Source organism: Epargyreus clarus, unplaced genomic scaffold, assembly GCF_041222505.1.
Source record: "Epargyreus clarus isolate Ecla_fem2 unplaced genomic scaffold, WU_Ecla_fem_2.2 ptg000012l, whole genome shotgun sequence".
In the NCBI taxonomy this organism is placed as follows: Eukaryota; Metazoa; Arthropoda; class Insecta; order Lepidoptera; family Hesperiidae; genus Epargyreus; species Epargyreus clarus.
In genome coordinates this window covers 8088686-8113076 of record NW_027332220.1, presented here as the reverse complement: position 1 = coordinate 8113076, position 24391 = coordinate 8088686, and the positions used below count along the sequence as shown (strand labels likewise).

At 35.0% G+C, this 24391-nt stretch overlaps 2 protein-coding genes across 4 annotated transcripts in view; one reads left to right on the top strand and one right to left on the bottom strand.

Moving 5' to 3' along the window:
* Nucleotides 1–17695, top strand: part of Flo2 (flotillin-2) — a 398911-nt gene extending 381216 nt beyond the window's left edge. For all 3 annotated transcript variants that reach the window (XM_073078418.1, XM_073078419.1, XM_073078421.1), the window contains 6 exons: nt 7810–7929; nt 10952–11059; nt 11552–11658; nt 12161–12344; nt 12857–13040; nt 13792–17695. In XM_073078418.1, the coding sequence (XP_072934519.1) occupies nt 7810–7929; nt 10952–11059; nt 11552–11658; nt 12161–12344; nt 12857–13040; nt 13792–13838 (750 nt within the window). In that variant the 3' untranslated portion in view covers nt 13839–17695. The remainder of the gene's footprint in view (nt 1–7809; nt 7930–10951; nt 11060–11551; nt 11659–12160; nt 12345–12856; nt 13041–13791) is intronic.
* Nucleotides 17696–19048: 1353 nt separating this feature from the next.
* On the bottom strand, nt 19049–23936 carry LOC140746489 (L-asparaginase). The gene is made up of 8 exons (XM_073078642.1): nt 23719–23936; nt 23224–23343; nt 22788–22900; nt 21658–21783; nt 21039–21163; nt 20257–20489; nt 19666–19826; nt 19049–19174 (listed from the first exon to the last, which is right to left on the bottom strand). The coding sequence occupies exons 1-8, from the start codon at nt 23789–23791 to the stop codon at nt 19049–19051; spliced, it is 1077 nt and encodes a 358-aa protein (XP_072934743.1). The 5' UTR covers nt 23792–23936.
* Between the last annotated feature and the right edge of the window lie 455 nt (nt 23937–24391).

The window sequence follows — 24391 nt, the reverse complement described above, 5'->3', positions numbered from 1 at the left end:
TCTTGTAATAATGGTGTAGCGCTGCTGTATTCTGGTTTCAATGATGTGGTAAGGGAAACATATTTATCGGAGGCATCTCAATTTAATTCTTATTGATAGCAACGCATTTCCTTCCGATCAGGTACAACTCTAATCTGGGATTGATTACAGATTTCTAAAAACAGCAGTGACCACTTACCAGGTGGATTGCATGCCCCCTTGCAACTTAAATCTTATGAAAAGTGAACTTTTTATTTTAGAATGTTCTACTCAAATGAGGAATATAATATTTGGGTTACTGTGGTGGGTTCCGGTTCTTTTATATCTAATTGAGTGACAGACATTAAGGTGTTGAACAAACACCATTACAAGCCTCTAATAAACTTTAGGGTGCTGAAATAAGGATGGATGAATTTTGTTTTCTTATTTAAATTAAGTAATAAATGGGAATTCTTGAATAAGTGCTATTTCTTCTGCTATTAACTTTCATAAGTTGAAATGACTAAGAATTTAAGGCCGTGTTCATACTCGTATGTGAAAAATTTAACTTTTTTATTTTAGAATGTAATTATAAAAAAATGTTGTATAATATAGAGTTGTAAAGAGCATGCAGTCCACCTGGTGGTAAGTGATTACTGCTACCATGGGTAGTAGTAGCAGTAGTAGTAGTGCCATCTGTAATCAACCTCATTTAAAATTATATTCCTGCCTGAGGTCAGCCACAGATGCGTTCTATCGGACTGGTACTGAGGACTAAGTTAGAACGATTTGGATAAGTATGTATGTCTCCCATACCACACTCTTTAAATCAGAAAACAGCAGCGCTTGACACTGCAGTTATCAGGCAGAAATAGGTGTGACAGTGCTACCTCCGCAGTCGAAACACAAAGGTTTACACCTTCAATTGCACTAGTTTATACAGCTTTGTATTGGTGGATGACATTAGCACGCAATTTGAGTTTCTCGATCAGAAATTAATCTAAATGAAAAGCTTTTATCATCACAAAATTCAGCCATTCGCACGCTAAAAGGCAAAAGCAAAATATACGTGGGTATTCATATTCCAATGAGCTTAACGTAATTGAAATGTTAAACAGATGCGATTAAATATACAGTTTATCCTTATGTAACAATACAGAGGGTGTTGTTAGGTTTAAGGCTAACCGCCCATTGGCTATCGCTTGAGCAACTGGTAACTTTACGTTCTTTATTAATAGGCAATCTATCTAATGTTTTGGTTCTACCAAAGTTTGACATTAGACCATTTCTGTCAACTAGAAATTGTATAATTTAGATTTTTTGCAGAAAAAATGGATAAATTGCTTATAATTAAGTAGGTAGTCATTAAAGTGACTGTCATAAATTGCTTGCTTACTATCTAGTAGCTTATTCATATGTATCTATACAGATATGTCGACGCTTGACTGTTAACAGAATTTTCGAGTAAAATAAAGCCTAATAATGCCGCTCGTTGCCGTTTAAACGTGAAATTTGACAAACGAGCGGTAGCGGCTTAAGCAACTTTTAAGTAGCTTAAACAATGAATTGTAGCCTGTATAGCTCATAGTCTGAGCCTCAGATTATAATAGACAAGTACCTGGTTGACCGAGGTTTGCTCGGTGTTGTATCTAATAATAAAACAAAAATACCGATTATTTATTTATTTATTATTATTTTGAAATAAGAAGTCACGAGTGCAATTATTTTTCTCACAAAAAGAAGGAACTCGAAAAAAAAGAGAAAAAATAAAAGAAACAATCGGACCGGGATTTGAACCCGGGTTTCCTGCGTTTAAATTCGCCCGATTTCCCGACCGAGCTATTCTAAAATCGTAAACTAATGATATTGTAAACTAATGATATTGTAGGAGGTTTTTATTCAATGAAAACACGGTTAAAACGCCATGTTCTGAAAAAAAACCTAGCTAGATCATTTTATCGCCCCCGAAACCCCCTGAATACAAAATTTCAAGAACATCGTTGAAGCCGTTTCCGAGATCTTTAATGTATATATACATACAATAATTGCTCGTTTAAGGACATTAGATACAGTAGGGTAACGTGTACCTACTAGATGGGCCCTGTATCAACAATTGGTAGGGGCCCCAAAGAAATGATTCATTTTTGTCTTATTTTTGAAGGGAAACTTCTTTATTACTTCTTTTTTAATACGAATAACATTTAACACATTAATACACACGGGGCCCCGGTTGCTAGGGCCCCGTATCATTGATACGACTGATCTGGCGGTAACTGCGCTCTTGAGCCAATAGGCGTTCAGCCTAACAGTTCATATAAGGTCGGTAAGTCCAATTTATCTCCATGCTTTGTTTCTTGCTCCAGGCCCTTTTGTTAGTTTTAGAATCAATTTATCAATCTGGCGTGTCACCGTTTAGGGCTTCCGAAGGGTTCTCGGAAACTGAGATGAACTTTGTGGATTTGGAGGCGAACTTTGTTAAATTAGCATCAGTTGATTTATAACCACGATTTCCGCAAATAAGATTTCTTTCCAGGTGTTACATTTACGGTCACACAAATTCTGAAGAGTTTTTGAGATCGCGATTGTTACATCACATAAGAATATAATAAACATAATATTCTAATTGTATTGAATCAAATGGTGGCTATGAACGAAAATGCTTAAAAAATACCTTTTATAACATTGCGTTCATGTACATTCATCATTAAATAAAACATTTTTAGTATTTGTGAATTGTTTACAATTCTGAATTAATCATATATTTAATAACCGAAATACTCGTAAACGTCAATCTTCATAATAAATAGTATTTTAATAGTGCATGTTTTACCCTTTTTAGTGCATATTTTGGCATTTTTATATTCCGATGTCCAAAAAAATCACTAAAACAACTAACAACAAATACTTATTGTATCAGCGAACAAAGAAGTTACCTACTAGCTAGAATGTACCTATAATTTTCAATTGCGCAACGCCTCTGCCCTGATTCTCTAGTCAGCAATATATTTAAAGTCCACATCATTAACATTGAGCTCAATTTAAGGGTCAACGGAGGAAGTATGCTCTACATGCATTTAAAATGCCAATAATTAGTTCAATAACTGTGACTTGAGAATCTCATTGAGACGATCTTATGACGACATACATATCTCGTATACTGTTTACTGTGTGTGTATATATAACCACTAACATTATAATCTTTACAAAGAATGATGGCTGTGATTGAATTGAAAATGGGATTAAATAATATAAAAGTGTTAAAATGGTATTGAGGTTGTTTTGAAGGTGGTAGAACCCTTAGTAGTTCGACTCCGGCCGCACCACCGCTAGATCTACATATTTCCGCCTCATAACAGCAGCGTTAAGCTCGTCTGTGTTCTGGTTTTAAGGATGAGGTAAGGGAGACATACTTTTCCTAGGCGTTCCAGGAGTAGCGGCGCGTCTGCTACTTCTATATTATAAAAAAAATCCGCGCTGGTAAGGGTTGGTATATTTAGAACACCTTTTAATTCGTAGTCGTGTAGGATTTTTTCGCAATATTCAACTTACGCCTGTTAATAGATAATCGAACTATACAATTTCGCCACAATATGCCCTTAAATGTGCACTAAATTTGTACCCTAGCGGTCACCCATCAAACTCACGATTGCGCACAACACCTGTTCACAGTCTGCTTACAGATCTTCTAAATTTATGGATATAAAATTATTATTATAACGCAAACATAAAAGCTAACTATGAACTATTCCTGCTTACAGCGAGATATATTGTACTTAGATATTTTCTTCTTCTATGTAAAGTAAATGCGTAGATTAATACAACACAAATAAATGTAAGATAAGACGAATAAAAACATGTTATCCACATGGATAGATTATTTAATCTTTAGTCACCGATTACGTATAAGATATCGTTACTTCCTGGTTTTGTATGGATACCATGTTGAATCGTTTCATACACATAAACGGTGAACGTGTTGCATATGAATTGTCCTTACGATTATTGTAATGCGATTTTTCGCAACTCGCAACGGATATCTTTATGTGGATTTTTCAAAGGGCTAGGCTTGACCAGGATTTTTGTCCCTGTAGTTACGGGACTAGAATAGGGCTACGGTATCCCCTGCCTGTCGTAGGAGGCGACTAAAAGGGGGTTTCCAGAGTTGCGGGCGTCCCACATAACCCGCTCCCACGTCGTCGGGTACCTTTTGAAGGTTTCCCCCTCGAGAAAAAAAAAAGGTTTGACCAGGAGGTACCGGAGCCCAGTGGCAGACTAAGGTCGTCGGAGGTCCAGGGCAGAAAGTTGAATGAAGGCCCCCAGTCCAAAAAGTTGATTTGATTTTACAAAATTACAAATGTGATATAGCGAAAAATCTCGCCTGTGATTCGGTGTCCTCTTTTTTAACCGGATCGGAGGCCCGGGGCGATTGCCCCTTCCGAATTGACGATGAAACTAGATGAAAACTTTTTTATCGCAAGAGGCTACAATAGATGGATTTGAACCCTTATTGTGTATACTAAAGCGACATGGAAATCCTTATCGCTAAATGCATTATCTTCCAGTTATATCAAGAATGTAATAACAAAGGTACTTACAAAATAAAAAAGAAATTTAAGTGAAACCATTAATAAATTATAATATTTTATATATAATTTCCTTATTACAACTTAGCGGTTGGCCCCCTGACCCAGTTAAATCAACAGGACCTCATGATCGATTCGGGAGAGCTAGGAATAGGGATGAGTGTTATAAATATCGATATATCGATAAAATCGAAAAATTATTTATAACACAACAAACCTTTTTAATGTCTAGTTTTAAATACCTTATTGTGAAATGTACATCTTTGCTAGGTAAAACATTGGATAGATTGAATATTAATAATGGGAGTTAAACGTGACATCGATGTATTATACGTGATTCAACTTTGTCAAAGTATGTAAGTACAAAGACCTTTACCGACAAATGTTTAAGGTAGTAATTTTTGGTGATCTCTTATTTCGACTTAATATTTTTTTTGATAAATTTTGATAGATCAATAATAATATCGGCAATATTTCTATACTTATAAAAATATCGATACATTAGTGTAAAAATATTGATATTGTCGTACATATATCGTTGATGCAACGATGCCCTAGCTACAACTAGTTAGCTAGTGTTACGAAACTACCAAGTAACTTTGATACACGATGTAACAACAAACTGTTGCAAAGTGAACGTTTAGTACACTGCGAAGCCAAGTTCCTAACTTATTGGGCATTAGGTTAGTTAGTTAAGTGGGTAAGAAATTTATTTACACAATGTTGCATGCTACCAATAAATATTCTTACAGGGCATATTTTACAGATATGGACTTTAATGACACTGTTTTATGCCTTAGCCTGCTTGCAGCGATTAAGCTCATTATTACTTTTGTTCCTATCGCCTTTGTAGATTTTGTTAAGTTCGTAATTTAATCGACTTAAGAAAGATAGAGATACTCAAATCGATGATACCATAAATAAATTATAGTATTTTATTCATAGTGCAAGAGGACCCCATTATCGATGCGGGCGAGCAAGTTGTTCAAATTGGCGATGTAAATATCAATTAAAACCCAAAATATCGATAGTTTTGTGTCGACAGTATCAATATTGTCGAACTTTACATATACTCGTATCGGTAATGTAGACGATGCCATAGCTACAACTACTTAGCTAGTGTTACGAAACTACCAAGTAACTTTGATACACGATGTAACAACAAACTGTTGCAAAGTGAACGTTTAGTACACTGCGAAGCCAAGTTCCTAACTTATTGGGCATGGGGTAGTTAAGTGGGTCAGAAGTTTACTCATACGATATTGCATATCAGCGAATAAATGTACTGAGGAACAGCTTACAGGAAGCAATTTATTACCATGCTGCTAAAATGCGAGAACAATATATTATTAATAAAATATAATAATACCCTATACCGATTTAAACTATTATTATTACGGCTCTTGGTGGTGGATTTTGATAAATCCTGAAGTATGTATTCTCTACTGCGCCTACATAGATACATATATCTAGGTAGCCTGAATTGATATTAAAATACCTCGAATGTTTTTGACGGGGCTATATGTTTATAATCATAAAGTCATTAAAGCATACGCATTAAGTATTAAATCATAAAATCATTCAAGCATAAGCATTAAGTATTAAATCATAAAATCATTAAAGCATAAGCGTTAACTATTAAATCATAAAATCATTAAAGCATAAGCATTAAGTATTACATCATAAAATCATTAAAGCATAAGCGTTAACTATTAAATCATAAAATCATTCAAGCATAAGCATTAAGTATTAAATCATAAAATCATTCAAGCATAAGCATTAAGTATTAAATCATAAAATCATTAAAGCATAAGCGTTAACTATTAAATCATAAAATCATTAAAGCATAAGCATTAAGTATTAAATCATAAAATCATTCAAGCATAAGCATTAAGTATTAAATCATAAAATCATTAAAGCATAAGCGTTAACTATTAAATCATAAAATCATTAAAGCATAAGCATTAAGTATTACATCATAAAATCATTAAAGCATAAGCGTTAACTATTAAATCATAAAATCATTCAAGCATAAGCATTAAGTATTAAATCATAAAATCATTCAAGCATAAGCATTAAGTATTAAATCATAAAATCATTAAAGCATAAGCGTTAACTATTAAATCATAAAATCATTAAAGCATAAGCGTTAACTATTAAATCATAAAATCATTAAAGCATAAGCGTTAACTATTAAATCATAAAATCATTAAAGCATAAGCATTAAGTATTAAATCATAAAATCATTCAAGCATAAGCATTAAGTATTAAATCATAAAATCATTAAAGCATAAGCGTTAACTATTAAATCATAAAATCATTAAAGCATAAGCATTAAGTATTAAATCATAAAATCATTAAAGCATAAGCGTTAACTATTAAATCATAAAATCATTAAAGCATAAGCATTAAGTATTAAATCATAAAATCATTCAAGCATAAGCATTAAGTATTAAATCATAAAATCATTCAAGCATAAGGATTAAGTATTAAATCATAAAATCATTCAAGCATAAGGATTAAGTATTAAATCATAAAATCATTCAAGCATAAGCATTAAGTATTAAATCATAAAATCATTCAAGCATAAGCATTAAGTATTAAATCATTCAAGCATAAGCTTAAGTATTAAATCATAAACTCATTAAATCTAGTAAGCTGTAATGTTTTTTAGTTAGATCTTAAGGTAAAGCAGACAGTAGTCACTGTATCCTATACACATTTGCAGTGCATCATCGGCCATAGAGGAGAGCTCTTTTTGCACCTATCTTGAAAAGTCCCATGTCATAGCGCTCCAGGAATACCTCAGGAGGAAGTTCAATCCACATCCTGCACGGTTGTGAATGTGTAATGTGTATTCAATTTATGTGGCTTTGGTTGAGAGTTTTTGTACCTTTAATGATTTTTTTTCCATATCTTGCACGTTTGTGAAGCTGTAATAAGATTTAACGTCAATTCTAATTGAACTGTGCAACATAATTTTCATGTTTTTTTCGTCTCTTTTCATATTGTTCTGTTGATATAAATAATTAATTATATTTTAGATTCGTGATATTAGATTTTTAATAGTGTAATTATGATAATACTGCGTCTACAGCTATGTTACTTGCTTACTGTATTTGCAGGCTGTCTTCAACTATAATTGTAATGACACTTAGGTACCTCTTTTCTCTGTATTTATGATTGTTGCTTTTATTTGGTGTACATTATGTTGGTGATCATGAATAAATAAATAAAATAAAATAAATGCTCTCATTTTTTTCTTCAGGAAGCGGAATGCGAGAAGAGCGCGATGGACGTGAAGTATTCGATGGACACCAGAATAGAAGACAACACGAGAATGTTCAAGCTACAGAAGGCGCAGTTCGACCAAGAAGTCAACACTGCTGTGAGTATCCACTTGTATTACTGCCTTATAACGGCAGTTTTAAGCGGTGCTGTGTTCTACTAGCAGTGATAGCCCAGTGGTTAAGAAACTCGGCCTCTCGATCGAGGGGTCCGAGGTTCCAGGCACGCACCTCTGATTTTTTAAAATTATGTGCGTATTAGAAATTAATTATCACTTGCTTAAGCGGTGAAGGAAAACATCGTGAGGGAACCTCCATACCTGAGAAATCTTAAAAAAAATTCAAAGGTATGTAAAGTCTACCAATTCGCACTTGGCCAGCGCGTTGGACTATGGCCTAATCCTTCTCAATTTGAGAGGAGACCCGTGCCCAGCAGTGGGACAGTAATGGGTTGAATGTAGGGGTCGCAATCCGGTATTCGAGATTTCGAAAATACCGGGATACCGGGCCAAATTTAGGTCTTATTAATACCGGTTTTAATTTTACAAAAACCGGGATATTCGGTATTTTCGGTTTTTAGTAAAATAAAACAAAATAAAGTTAAAGTCATACAAATTGACTCCAATGGACTCTGGCACAATGCAAAAGTCCATATTAAACAAGCGTTACAATCGACACAACCTATGAAAATCAACAAACATCAGCATTGGATGTCAGGTGAGACTTGGCGTATTGTATAACTTCGTCGGAGAGCTAAAGAAAAGGTTCGTCTATTCAGAACCTAAATCAACTGAATGCACAAATACAAGCTGGATGCAGAAGAAATCTTAATACTCATCTTAAAAACATCATCGTAGAGTTAGAAGGACACTCTGATCGATTTGAAATAAAAGATCTCTTTAAAAAATCCGATATATAACCCATCAATTTAAATCCAGAACATGGGCTATTAAGGATTCTGATGGTGTGATTGTTACCGAAATTAAGGAAATCGTCAAAGTATGGCAAAAATACTGCACTTTTCTCTAATAGTGCAACCTTACACACAACATATGCCAAAAAATAATATACAAAAAGAACCATCTATGTATATTCAAAGATGAAGTACGCGCTGCTATTTAATTTATTAAAACTCGACAAAGCAATTGACACAGATGATATTCCTATTGAAGTGTTTCGATCAATGGATGAACTCGAGGTTGACATGTTGCATACCATATGTAATGGCGTCTGGGAAAATGGACAGTGACCACGACACTGGGCCCACTCTATTTTCATTACACTTCATACAAAAGGGTCGACAAGGAAGTGCAGTAGCTATAGTTTTATGCTATATTTCTGGTGTATCACAATGAAAGAAACATTTAGAGGAAGATTATATACTTTTCATAAATATATTATAACAATGACAATTATGACAATTGGCTTCAAAAAATAACCCGCCAACACGATCTTCGCTTTAACAAGATCTGCTGTCGATAGGCTTGATAAGATTTGGAGGAACCGCAACATATCAAAAAACACCAAAACAGACCAATATGGTTTTCGAAAGGGCCGATCAGCTGGTGATCTTCTTGTGTACCTCACTCAACGTTGGGCACAAGCTGTTGAGAGCAACGGGGAGGCATTGGCCGTAAGCCTGGACATCGCTAAGGCCTTTGACCGGGTCTGGCATAGGGAAGGGCCCTAAGCTCGGGCTCGCGAAGTTACCATCTTAAGGTCTTTCCGAGAGGTTGTGCACATGGACAGCCAGCTTTCTGTCTGAGCGGCATATTAAGGTCGTAGTTGACGGGTGCTGCTCAGACACGAAGCTCATCAACGCTGGCGTGCCCCAAGAGTCTGTATTATCTCCAACGCTTTTTATTGTGCATATCAATGATTTGCTGCTACAAACCGGTGGCATTCATTGCTATGCAGATGATAGCACGGGAGATGCTATGTACACAGGCCGTGCGGACACCTCTCGGACATTCGTGGAAGAAAGCAGAATCCGACTTGTGTCTGAAATCAAGAATACTCTGAAGGAACTAAATCCGAAGGATGTAGTTCCATCCACATCAACTGCACCCGTGGCGGTCCTCCACGGTTCGGTTTGATCATTCATTTTTGCCGCGTACGTGCAAAATGTGGAATGAACTTCCTCCTGAGGTGTTCCCTCAGGACTATGACATGGGGCCCTTCAAGAGGGGTGTAAAAAGAGCTCTCCTTCGAAGCAGGCGATGCATTGGCGACTCCTCCTAGTTTTTCCTATCTTTCTGTACGCTGCGGAGACGTAGACGATTCGGATGCAATCGCCGTAAAATTGATGCCCTAGAAATACTATTCCCAGGATCTACGATTATCTGGATTAGTATACTAAAATATTTCGGCCACATATTTAGGGACGAGAACTCAGTAGTACGGCTTGTAGTTCAGTGAAGGGTAGAAGGAAAGAGGTCACGCGGCAGATCGCCGCTGGATTTAGATTTTATAAGGTCTGTTCAGCGAGTACGCTGAACAGACCTTATAAAATCTAGCACACAATGTTCCCTCGTCGAGTGTTGCCGCAAGGCCAGCATAGAAGGCGGTGGCGAAGGATCGCAAGAGCAACTGTTCAAGGCACCTGTGGATGACTGACCAGTTGTCATCATCATGCCACGACCACTCTGTCAAGAGTGCACGACTACAGAGATATTTTTTTCCAGCTTTCCACATAATTATATTTTTATATAATTTATTTATTGATGAATTCGGAACTCATAAGGTCGTTAATAAATCATAAACTTCTGTAATTAACTTGGTATTAAGTAATAGGACCTATTTTCCTTCGAAATACCACTAAATTAACATTACATAGTAAAATGCTCAATAAAAATTAGTAACTTTATCATAATCTCGGAAATATCGAAAAAACCGGAATACCGGGATTGTCTAGGGTCAGTACCGAAAATACCGGTTTTGCTTAGATGGTCCGGTATTGCGACCCCTAGTTGAATGGGATGCGGGGATTGAATGGGATAGATCGATTGAAATCTACCTAAGAATTATATCATTCTAAATAGCACTCCACGTATGAGAACGTCGATATGCAAGCACTCCACGTATGAGAACGTCGATATGCAAACATGTTATTTTTTTTTGCAGAAAGCCGAGGCGGCACTGGCGTACGAATTGCAAGCGGCGAAAATAAAGCAGAAAATAAGAAACGAAGAGATACAAATCGAAGTTGTGGAGCGTCGTAAGCAGATTGAGGTATGGATTAAATTCATCCAGAATTGGAATTTCTTGATGCGATTGGCATGTGACCTACTGGAAAACTAAACAAGACAGAAGTAAAATTAATGTTGATAGTAAGGTTATTTGAGTTTTTCACAAATAGATGTACGAGTATAACAATAGTCGTTTTATTTTTTAATACGGCTGGCTGTCTGTAAAGGGGCTGTTTTTGCCTAGACATTTGTAATACCAGAGATCGCGGAGAAGGGAAAAGCTTGGGAGAAAAAGGACAGGAGGATTAGGAGAGAGATATGAGACTGAAAGGAGAGGAGACGTCTAAGAGGGAGATGGAGAGGAAGAGTAGGAGAGAGCAGAGGCAGAGAAAGAGTGGATGGGAAAGAGAGAGAAGATATAATGTGTCGTTAATACAGTGCCTAACACTGCAGCCAATTATGAATTGAATATTATTACACTAAACGCTAAGATCGCCAACAATTTTGTCTAAACACAATTATATTTTGTTAACAGGTGGAACAACAAGAGATCATGCGTCGTGAAGAGGAGCTAGTAGCCACCGTCCGCTTGCCGGCTGAGGCGGAAGCCTACCGCCTACAAGCCATCGCCGAGGGCAAACGGTAATTACAAGCTTTTATTTAACTTGCTTTATTATTTGGTACATGTCATTAATTGTGATGATATTGACGATACCGTTCGCAACGGTGATGGCGATGATACTAATAATGACGACTACATTAATGGTGCCTATAACGATGATGATAATAATAACAGTGAGGATGAAAGTAGTGATGATGAAGACGATGACGTTTATTGTTACTATAACGTTGATGGTGATAATAGTCGTAATGATGACGATGTCATTAGTAACGTTGACTATAATGATGTCGATGATACTGAAAATGACGATGACATGGACGATAATAATGGAGAGCATGATAATGATATTGATAATGCCGATTTTGAAGTTAACGACAATGATATTGATGATAATGATATTGACATTAATGATGATGACAATGTCGTTTTAAGGGTGACTAAGATGACGTTAACATAATTAATGACAATGACGATAACACTAACGATGACGATGATATTAAACAATCCCAATACAATTTACAGCACACAAACAGTGGAAGCGGCGAAGGCGGACGCGGAACGCATCAAGGTGCTGGGTTTGGCGGAGGCGACGGCCATAGGAGACGTTGGCAAGGCGGACGCTGAGCGCATGCTGGCCAAGGCGAAGGTGTACAAGCAGTACGGCGACGCGGCGATCATGGCGCTTGTGCTCGAGGCGCTGCCTAAGGTATGTTATCACTTCTAATGTTACGTTATTACTGCTGTTGCTATTGATATCTACTATACACCTTACTACGACTCGTATTTTACCGATGACCGATTATTTTTGATTTTCAAAAAAGAATTTTCTTATTCCTCATCTTGTTTCGTTTAACGACTTATTCTATTTATCTCTGAGACATTCTTGACTTGGTGACCCCTACTCCTTCTGCATTTCTTTCCTCTCCCCTCCTCTTGTTCTTGCCCTCTACTTTGTTTTGTGTTTCCTTCTCATTTTCTTCTTTCCCATCTACTTCTTGTTCTATTTTTCCTTCGCCCCTCCTATATTTTCTATTTCCTTACCCATCTTCCCCTTCTTCTTCTCTCTTTCCTTTCACTTTCTGCCCTATTCTTTTCATTACCTTTTTGGCCATTTTTCCCTGTCTCTCCTTTCGCTTTCATCCCCTGCGCTGCAATTATTACTACAACGTATTAATTCTTCGTATGTACTGTTCTAATACAATGCCTTGTTGTACCCAGATCGCAGCGGAAGTCTCAGCGCCACTCGCGAAGACGGACGAGATAGTGCTCGTGGGCGACGGTGCCGGTGGCGCTACGGGCGAGATCGCGCGTCTGGCGGGCGCGGTGCCGCCCGCGCTGCGCACGCTCACCGGCCTCGACCTCGCGCAGGTGCTCAAGCGGCTGCACCCCGCCACGCCCAGCGGTGAGTGTCCCCCGTTCCGGCGATAGTGCTGGCGATCTTACTTTTACGCAGGATTGTTGCGGGCGTCGTCTTCCCTACGTGTTTGAGGTGGTAGAACCCTTTGTGGTTCGACTCCGGCGGCACCACCGCCACACCTATTTCTGCCTTATAACAGCGGTGCTAAGCGCTGCCGTGTTCTGGTGAACACGGCAGCGCATAAACGCAGGTAGAAATATCTAATCCTATCTGGGGTTGATTACGGATGTTCATGGGCTGTAGTAGCCACTTACCAAGAGGTGGATGCTCGTCTACTACTATATATTATAAAACAAGTGTTGCGCAAGAGCACCATGAACGCGTTTCATATCACGCGTGTTACGCACGCGTATAGTCCGCGCCAAATTTCTAGTCCGCTCTGAAGTTGTTGCGCGCAGGTGTAGACAGAGAAACAATGCAGTCGAACATATACTCCGCATATACTCCGCAGACACGCATAAACGACAGGACGCAAGTGGTACTCATGTGGATGGGACACGCGTGCCAGCATAAACATACATGATGGAACAAACGCCCATACTGTTTTAGGACAATGCATATTTCGGCACGGGGATTTACCATCGTACAAAATATTCTAGAACACCAACTTTTTAAGGTGCTGAACACGATGAAAAATCCATTATTTATAAAATAACTATCTTTTAAGAATTTTTGTACTAATTCATTTTCAACAATAATACTAAATAGCTAATATCATATATTTTTTTATTTCTAGATGAACCGAGTCTATCAACGAAGAAGACGGGAGTCACCGCCTGTTAAACTCGAAATGATTCTATTTCACGTGCCATGAACGTAAAATTTCTTTTTATTATGTTATTTGCAAAAATATTATTATTAATCCAATATTGTTCCACTTCTGGGACTCACGATGATAAACGTCAATGTTTCCCATGCTGGTTAAGGACATTATTAGTCCTTAAACATTTTGAGGACATTGTTAGTTTTCGAACATATTTGAGGACATTATTAGTCTTCAACATTTTTTAAGAAGATGTATATTTTCCTTTACCGTTACGAATAATAATTTCTAATATCGAATCGAACAAAATCGTTTTTTGTAAATCATGATTTCGAAAAATCTAATATTTTCAATCCGACTTCATTTAAACTTGCAGCGTGGGATGCTGTAATTCATATTACTCTTGCTTATATTTTATTCTACAATATTGACGTACAAACCTCTTATAATATTCTAGTGTTTAAGAGAAAATCGTACTAAAGGTTCTTTAAATATATGTACCTCATTAGTTATAAAGCCTCTCGAACAAACTTTGATTGCATTTATTTTAACCGATATCTGAAATGAATAAGCAATAATATTAGTATATTATACGTTATAAATAACTTTTCCATTTTATTTACAATAACCAGCTAAATATTTCAATTTATAACCCGAAAAAAATTTTCTTATGTACGGAATAGAAGATTTATTTATTACAATAATTATATTATACAATATTTGTATGTGAAAATTAATGTTTGTCATATTATTATTTATTTGTCATCATATTATCAATTGTATTATCAATAATTAGCATTGAAATAGCAGAATGAATCATATAACATCAATTTTATTACTGTATTGACCAAAGTGACTATTGTTTTGAATTTTTTATTTTATTTATTATATCATAGTCTTAAAATGCAAGTTGGTCTTTAAATATTCGCTCTAAATTACACTATCCGTTATTTAATGTTGTACCTAAAATATAAGAACATTTTTACGTATATGTGAAAAGATATTATTATAATACCGAGGTATAAAAATGTGAATCAATATGAAATTCAGTACGTGTAGTACATATGTAACACATATATGTTATAATCTTGGATTTTATCATTTTAGTTTGACATGTGTAAGAGACGCAAATATCTGTTTCTCACAATTATTGACAACTTGTCGTTTTAAGGGGATGATATAAAATGTTAAAATAAAGGTGTTACAACTTCGCAGTACAACTGTGTCACCTCCACTGCCACATATATTTCTGTCTTATAGCAGTTGGACTGCTGTGATCTGGTTGTTTGAGCGTGATAAGGCAGACACGAGGCATTCCAACTTAGTCCTCAAGGGTAGCGATGCATTTGATATTAGAGATGTGCCGAGTCAAGTCGACTCGAGTCAGTACTCGAGTACTTACATAAACTCGCACACTCGAGTACCAATAGTGATACTCGAGTACCGGTGATACTCGAATACTGACGGTACTCGTACACTACAAGTACTACTCGTACTAGTAACAACTTGTATAATTTCGTTTAGTGAGTGGCATTTTTTTGTCTTCCTTGGTATTGGACTGTGTTACAAAGCACTCGAGTACTTTGTGAATACTGTGTACTCGAGTACAGACTAGATTCTTTTTTATATGAGTACTAATGTACTCGAATACCGAAAATGGCCGACTCGGCACATCATTATTTGATATCAGCTTCAGTTAGACACCGTTTTATATGGAGTTGGTTGCAGATGTATATGGGCGGCAGTAACCACTTACCATCAGGTGGACTGCATGCCCGTTTGCTTCCCCTATTAGGTACATAAAAGTTTATTGATTTCTCAAGTATTGTTTTCTTATTTAATATAGTAATAATTAATAATTTACTTTATTTTATTTCACTCTGTCTACTATGTTATTTTCTATTTGACATTTACAAGTCTGTCAATTGTCGTATTTATTAGCAGTTAAGAGACAATAATAATAATAAATTTAATAATAATGACATACATAATAGTTATTGCTTGTATAAATTTAATAATTAAAATAATTTTGAAATTTAAATGTCAATTTAAAATCCGATCAATTCCTGAAAAATTACAAATTATATATTATAAATAATCTATTACAATAAATTATTGTTTCAAAATGCCATTTATAAAAAAGACGCAGTAAATGCGAATTAACCTTTCTCTTGACTAATATCGATAATAATCGATCACATTCGAATCGATTTTATTGCAATCCGAGCATCACTATTCAAACTTGACAGTTTTGACAGATAGAAAATAATATAACGGGCGCATTACACACAAACAAACTTCCATGATATTTTCATGGTAAGTAAAGGCCCGTGCCAGACATAGCACAATCATTTGAACACATATTTGAACGCATGGTTGAACACAGTGAAGCACGGGTATTTGAGAATTGTTTCAAATATTTGCACTTTGCCATTTAGTGTCACTTTTTTCGAGCTCACATCAAAGCGTTTAAACTTCAAATATGTGCGGAGCTTGCTACCCATGCGCAAAGTCCAGTTGCTAAGAGACCATGGCATGAGTGACAGGTTAAAAACAATAATCAAATAAGTGTTCAAATGTTTGAGCAAATTTTTTGTTCAAATATTTGTTTATGTCTGGCACGGGCCAAAGAGTAATGAATAGACGAGGTTAGTATTTTTTGTAACGGTAGATTCTAGGCGTAACTTAGAAAGTGTATCTTAGATTTTGTACTTCTTGAATATATCAGAATAATAAAAATCGAAGTGTTCTCCTTCTAGGCACTGCCCCGTAGTGATTTTGATGATATTTACCTCTTGAGTGTGTGAATAGAATCTATGGAACCCTTTAAAGAATGAAATTGGAAATGGTGTTCGTTTTCCGTCTCTTTTTCGCACGCTCTTTTTATTATTTGCATCTCTTTCTGTATACAATAATAATAATGACAGTGATGATTACTAAAGACACGTATGTATTATGTAAGTAAATATTGTAAAAATATTTTTATTATTTTTTTCATTTCTATATTTTTGTTTCTTTATTAATTTATAATGATTTTACTGTTCTTCTTTAGTTATTTTTTAAAATAACTTTCATGAAGAAGTAAAACTTTTATTTAATCTAGTTTTTGTTTCTTAATATCGTTTTTTATTAAATATATTTGAAGGCTATATATTAATTACACTTTGTATTATGAGGAAACCGCCATTTTCACATTCATTCTTTAGTGGTAGCAATTACAAAGAACTGTATTGAATTTTTCGATGTTTTCCACTTTCGATGTGATTAATGTGAGTATATCCTACTTAGAATATAAATAATACACGAAATACATACTTAATGTGTCGCTATTTTTCGGTGCTTTTGGCTTTTATCTTTTGAATTTTCCCGATATATTGTGGAATTCTGTTTATTATTATTAGACAGTGACACTTCGAGCAAGGAAGCGTTTTGTAATTCTACTACGACGTTTTACTTATAAAGTTTTAGGCGCTATCTGTGTATTTTCTATATTCTAAGCTACGACCTTGGTGTTCATAATTCAATATATTTTCGCTTCTCTATTTAATACGGAAACCATAATGGATCACTTGTGACTGTGATTGTACTTAGAATTGAGTGTTAAATAAAAAAAAATGGTGTATTTTTGCAAGAACTAGAACATGTATGTCTTAGGTATTAGATCGTGAAGTTTAAAGCGCAAATTATTATTTTTGGCAGTAGACAAAACTTTGTTACATAGTCGCTTCTTTGAAACTTATAGACTTTACTTATTTTTTTTATTTATTTATATTTCAGTTGTATCTTGAATATCTATGCAATTTTCGATATTAAACGTGTATGGTGTGGATAAATCTACCAAATGATTATTTTTGAAATAAAATGTGTGTAATTTGTACTATGGTTTTTATTTCCTAATCCTATCAAATCAAATCAAATCATTTTTTTTTATTCAAAATAGGTTCTTTACAGAGCACTTTTTGAATGTGAATACAACTACCACCACTTCACAAGGTGTTTCGTTATGGAGAAGAAGTAAAACAAATTACTAATCTCTAATGTAAAATAACTTACTACGTTATACATACTAAAAATATATCTTCTGTCTATCTATCTATCTGTCTTCTTTCTTCCTATCATAGTAATAATTATATTTTCCAGGGATGATGTGTATTTCTTTCTTTAACCAGGATTCTACGTTTAAACCAATACTAACTTTGGTAACCAATACAGAACCTGATTATCTCATAAAAATATTATTTTTGAGGTTCACTCAATTTATAAATACAGGTCATAGATTAGTAAAGATTATCCACTCCTAACAAGAAAATGTACCCACTTTTGAGAATTGAAATAGTTGCGTAAAAAAGTTTTGCCACATCTCCGTGCTAAAATGTTCCTAAAATATTTGAAATAATTATTTATTTATTATGTAAATTACGCAGTATTAGTTGTTTATTCGTAAATTTTCTCTAAAAATGTTTTAATTTGTCAAGAATTCAAAACAAGAACTTACTAATAAGCCATTTGTGGCTTCATTCAATTTCGAGGCGGCGAAGTATCTTTACTAATCTATGATACAGGTAATAAACAAGATAAGCAAGAAACAACACCATTTTTAATAAGATTTTTTAATTAATTAATTAATTATTACGTTTACTATATTATTAATTATTACATTAATTATTACGTTTTACTTAATTATGTACATTTATTTTTAATGATTCGGGTTATACAGTTCTCCTCTGATGCTCGTCTTCATCAACTGTAAAAAATAATGATAAGAATTTTAGTTACGTAAACGCGATAACAAAATTAATTATATTGGACTTAACATCATTATTTTAATATCAATCGTCACCCTTCATTGCCCCCAGAAATCCTGGTAAATTCTGATAAGACGCTAAGTGAAGTTGGTAGAACCATTTGCGGTTCGACTCCGGCGGCACCACCGCCACACCTATTTCTGCCTCATAACAGCAGCGTTAGGCGCTGCTGTGTTCTGGTTTGAAGGGTGTGGTAAGGGAGACATATTTTTCCGAGGCGTTCCAGCTTAGTTTTCAGTGGTAGCGGCGCATCTGTGTCCGATCTCCGGTAGGAATCTAATCCTATCTGGGGTTGATTACAGATGTCCATGGGCGGCAGTAGCTACTTACCATCAGGTCTGCTACTCCTATATTATAAAAAACAATCTATTGGCTGATAGATCATTACAAAAATTGTAAATCATTATGAAAACTATTTAGCGCTTCTATGTCTGTACCTCCACTTTCTGAGCATAACTGAGCTCAGTTTTCGTGAGCACGTATGACAGTTTGGCTAACGCCGCTTCAGCCGTCATATCGAATGCTGGCACCACGCCACATTCAAGCAGCAACTGTTGAACATAACAAAGAAGATTATTATCACATAGTATCAGTAGATAGGTTCATTGGTATAGAACCATAGTCTTGAAAATCATGCCATATTATGTATATTTGCACCTGGATTGTAATTAGCTACCTGCATGATATCTGTAATTATTTGAAAAGATAACTGCGAATTTATTATTCTTTCTTTTTTATTATGTAGTAAATGAACATACAGTTCAATTGATGGTAAGTGGCCACTGCTGTTCATAAACACTTTTAGGTAAAGTAACTAAATATGTTTTAATTGTTAGCAAAGTAATACATTAATTTACTTTTGTTTCCACGCCCTTCCAAGTTTAGCCCTTAGCCCCGTCATTGAATATCAAACAGCTAAATGTTCTGGTTTTATGAGCAGTTGAAATGAATTCTAAGTTAGATTTTCATGAATAGCTACTTACCATGAAGCTAACTGTATCCTCGTTTACTATGTCTATACTAAAAAAAATACAATACTCACTAAACCAGTTTCATAGAAGGGTTTGCCGAGGACAGTTCCATTGATGCACTGTGTAACATTCACCACTAAGACATTGTTCTTGACTGCCCTTTCTATTTCTTTGTAGATCTCCTTCCTCTTGATCGGAATGTTGCCATTACCGTACGTTTCTAAGACTACTCCTGAAATGGGAAATTACTTTTTTTATTTCGAGATAAAAATAATGTGTGGTTTTTTAGCTAACGTTTTTCCTTATTCAGGTAATCGTGCATAGTCAGGCAAATCAAATCATAAAATTGGAGCGGAATAGATACTGGAAAGAGGGTAAAATTTTACTTAATATTTGATTCCTGACAGACAGGTGAACCTAAATAAAAGTTGTTTTACCCGCGGGTTCGCTCACGGTCAGAAGTCGATAGTTGTTTTTATCTATCCCCCAAGAAAATTGCTTTTTAGTCTACTATGTCTTTTTGTGGACCCCTGTCAACGTGTACAAAATTTCATGACAATCGGTGTGGTACTTAAGACGTGAAAGCGTAACAAACAAATAAACTCACTTTCACATTAAAATATTAGCCAGTATTAAAATAAGATTACATAGGTAATGCTTACCATCCATGCCCTTCAATACAGCTCTGATAAGTTCAGGTGTGATCGTTGGAGCCACCTTCAGCACATACACCTTGGTGGACAACTTGTCGTGTAACCTGCACTCGTCGGGCACCGAACCCGGAGGGTGAATCAGCATCTTCGGGTCCACCTCCAAACTGACTTTCGCTTCGAGCAGAGGAGGGTAGTTTGGTGAATCGAACGCGTATATGCGCGTGTTTGATACTTTTTTAACCCTGAAAATAGTAAATATTGAATAATATGTTATATATTGGCCTTATAGGCACTCGCCTTAAACAAAATTATTACGAAGAAATCCGATTCCGCACCGCCGCCGTGCCGTGGGAACACTGACTCCGCCACCTACGTTGCCACCTCATAGTCCCGAACGTGGGAATTCACTCTGGGCGCTAACATTGCCCCAGCAAGTCACTTAGGATAGTTAGCTATTATTTAGGTTAGATTTAATCCAAAACATGTAATATTCGGTTTTGATTAAATACATACTCGTATATAAAACTAATTCGGTCTTTCTGTATCCAGGCTGCTGCATCCCGACGCAATACATAACTAATAGGAATCGTTAATGACATTATTTGTTATTTAGTATTGATTAAAATTCTCTAAAAATGTGTCGTTATCAAAAATAATAAACAAGCAATACAGTTCAGTGTTTTCGATGATTATTAATGTTTGTGTAAAAGTTTCAAAATAATTTGGGTCAAATCTTTCCTGAATGAGTGTAGCGAAATAAATTAGTACGTTGGTAAGTATTATATTCATACCTAGTACCCCTAAACAGTTTGCAACCGAAGAAAACAGTAACTTCTGGTATATGCTGCGTGGCTGCGATCAGGATCGAGCATAGGAAGTTGTTGAGGCCATCGCTACGAGGCTGGAATATCGGCACCTAAGAGCACAAAGCAATTAGCGTATCAGAGGCGACCGCTAGGGTTAGCGCAAGCACATGTAAGTAATTTTTATAAATGTTATATGGTTTTTTTTCAGAATAGTTAGGTATTATATTTAAAAGAAGATACTTATATAACTGCAATAACTAGAAATCACTATACTTTAGTAACTGAAAAATATGTATAATTATAATTAAACTTACAGAAAATTAATAAATTAAACTATAAATATAAAATAACTTATTTACAACAACAAAAATATAAAAACAAAAACAATACCATAATATAACTTGATTCTAAATAAAAATAAAACGGCCAGAAGCGTACTTTTTGCCCTCCTAAAAGCACTGACGGTCATTTTAGAAATTTTATAGTTATTTCTTACTCTTATTTTAGTGACGCTTAAATCTCTTCTGACGACCGCTACCCGTTATGGGTCAGTATGTCCAATGTGGGTAGTAAATTAACTATTATTTTGGTTAAATTCTTGTACCTGCGCACCAGTGAGGACCACGGTCTTGCCAACCGACTCCAACATGAACGACAAGACTGATGCGCCGTACGCCGTCGTGTCAGTACCATGGAGGACCACAAAACCATCGTAGTCATGGTAGAATTTCTGAAAATATTATTATTATGTAGATAACAATACTTGCAGGAACAGTGATTTTACAGGAACACAAACCGGATTTTTATAGGATTTCCAATGTTGGTACAATATTATACAGTGACTTGGTTTTATGACAAAATTAAGATATTCTCCTGTTTTTGTTTGAGATAGGTATAAGTATGGGTATAGTAACGTACATTTTTCGGAGCAGCATAAGATATTATAAAAAATATAATTTAGATTATTAGTAGTAACCACGTATTAAAGAGAGATTTCAAATAAGATTCCTGATATTGATTATCACATAGATACTCTCTTATTTGCAAGACGTAAACCCCCAATTTTGATTTTTCAATAACCTCGTTAGTTCCTTAAATCTTAGGAACGTCTGAATCCACTTTGTTTGAGATTTAAAACAAAGAGTATATTAATACATTGCCATGGGGATTTTATGTCGTTTTTGGTCGAAGACCAAAGAATACAACTACAAATTAGAATGGGAATTCGATAACAAGTTTTACATTAGGTAATATGACAGAGTACAGTTATAACCGTGTTACTATACGATATAAATATCTAATATTATCAAAAGTTATATCGGTACTCTTTATATAACTAGATTAGTGAGAAGCATCACTATCGGTCATAAAGTTCTTAGTGAGAATTAACTTATCTACATATTTGTAAGTGGTGCGTATAGTTGTGCAATAATAAGAACGATCAATAATATAAGGCTATTCGGCAGATGGTTGATAAAATAAAGATAGTCGATCGATTGTTAGTTGTCGTCGATTGATCATTGAGTTTATATAAAGTAACCTTTTAAAAGTGATCAATGTCGACTAATCCATTTAATCGTAGATCGTTATCATATCGATTAGTGTGGTAACATCCTAACATCTGTCGATCAACATTAAATGATCGATTGTACGATCGATCGATTCATTTTGTAAACTGCGGTATTACGGTGCTGAACTGTGGTTATTTTAAATATAATATTTTTAAAGGCTTACTTTTATATCTCTCGCCATTCGCAACCAATCATCAGTTGTGAAATCTGAAGAGTCCTTTAGTTCCTCGTATTCGTATATTTTGTATAACACCTTGAGGTCCGTGTCCTTGCCATCTGAAAAATAAGTAAAATTTAAAGTGTTACTTAGATCGATGACTTAATTTATACATTTTCATATTAATGAAAAATTTTGCTCTCATTGTAGTGAGTTTACTTAAATCGATGATTTAATTAATTACAAAATCGATTTAATTACAGAATCGTAATTTAAAAATCAGCTTCTCATTTCACAGTTACGAAGAGGTCCAGAATTCGAATCTGGGGTACGTTCCTCTTTTTACAGTTATATTTCAGAGTTATTTTATTATCTAGATTTTAACATATTTTAAATTACTATGAGCCAGGAATCAAACTAGAACCTTTAATGTTCAAATTACCTGGTATTGCGAGATATTCTTTTTTATCAGACTTAGAAAGACTCTGTGTCCAATATTCGTTATCGTGTAGTTGGGGGAGTCTTCTGATAACCTTTTCTATGTCTTTCTGGGGCACCAGCACTATAGATAAAAGTTATATAAATGTATGTCAATTCAAAATAATTAAAGTATGTTCTATCATTGTATCATTGTAAAATAAAACTAACGACGTACTCGTAGTTGATTTCTCGATATGATATATTTTGATGTATTTTTAAATATAAATATTATGTAGCTGCTTAAGCGGTTCATATGCTAAAAGAAAATCATCATAAATAAATCATAATAAATCATATGAAAATCAATTATTATCACTAAAGCATGTAATTATACCGCTTTTTTTCCACAGCGAGGCACCTCGAAGTATTATTTAAATTAATGCTATTTGAATTTACATGACTAAAAATTCACTTTAAAGAAAATATATATTGTAAAAAAATAACTAAAAATACTCACCTCCTTTTTCATTTTTCAACATCCCAAAAGTGCCACCAGTGTATATAGCTAACACTCTCTTAGTTTGAACCATTTTGGAAAACTTCAAAGTACTGCTAATTCCGTGTTCAGTATGACATTGGCTAGTATAAATAGAGTATCATAATAAATATGTTTATTTCATCTGCACACGATCCTACACTATGGTAGCGATGACAACGATAAAATAATAACTATTATCTATACATATCATTGACAGTACCGACCATTACTGGTTTATTTTTATCGTGTATTTAAAGGCTACGACACGACAGGGTAACGATATGTCGTGCTGACGTACGATTTTTGCTCATTTTGTGTTTGATACGCTCTACTCCTATATACAACATTCAAAATATGAACACAAAGAATATTTATAAAAATAATGCAGGAATATACCTTTTATATCAATAAGATTTTGATTCATATACTATCCATATAACACAAAATGTACTTATAGATGTAAATAAATTGAAAGCAGTGATAACCTAAAGACTTAAGAAACATTGCCTCTCGATAGGAAGGAACGAGGTTAAAATTCCAGGCACGTAAAAAGTTATCTATGGTATGTGAAGTCTACCAATACGCACTCGACCAGCGCGGTGGAAAATGGTTTAATCCTTCTCTTTCTGAAAGGAGACCCGTGCCCAGCTGT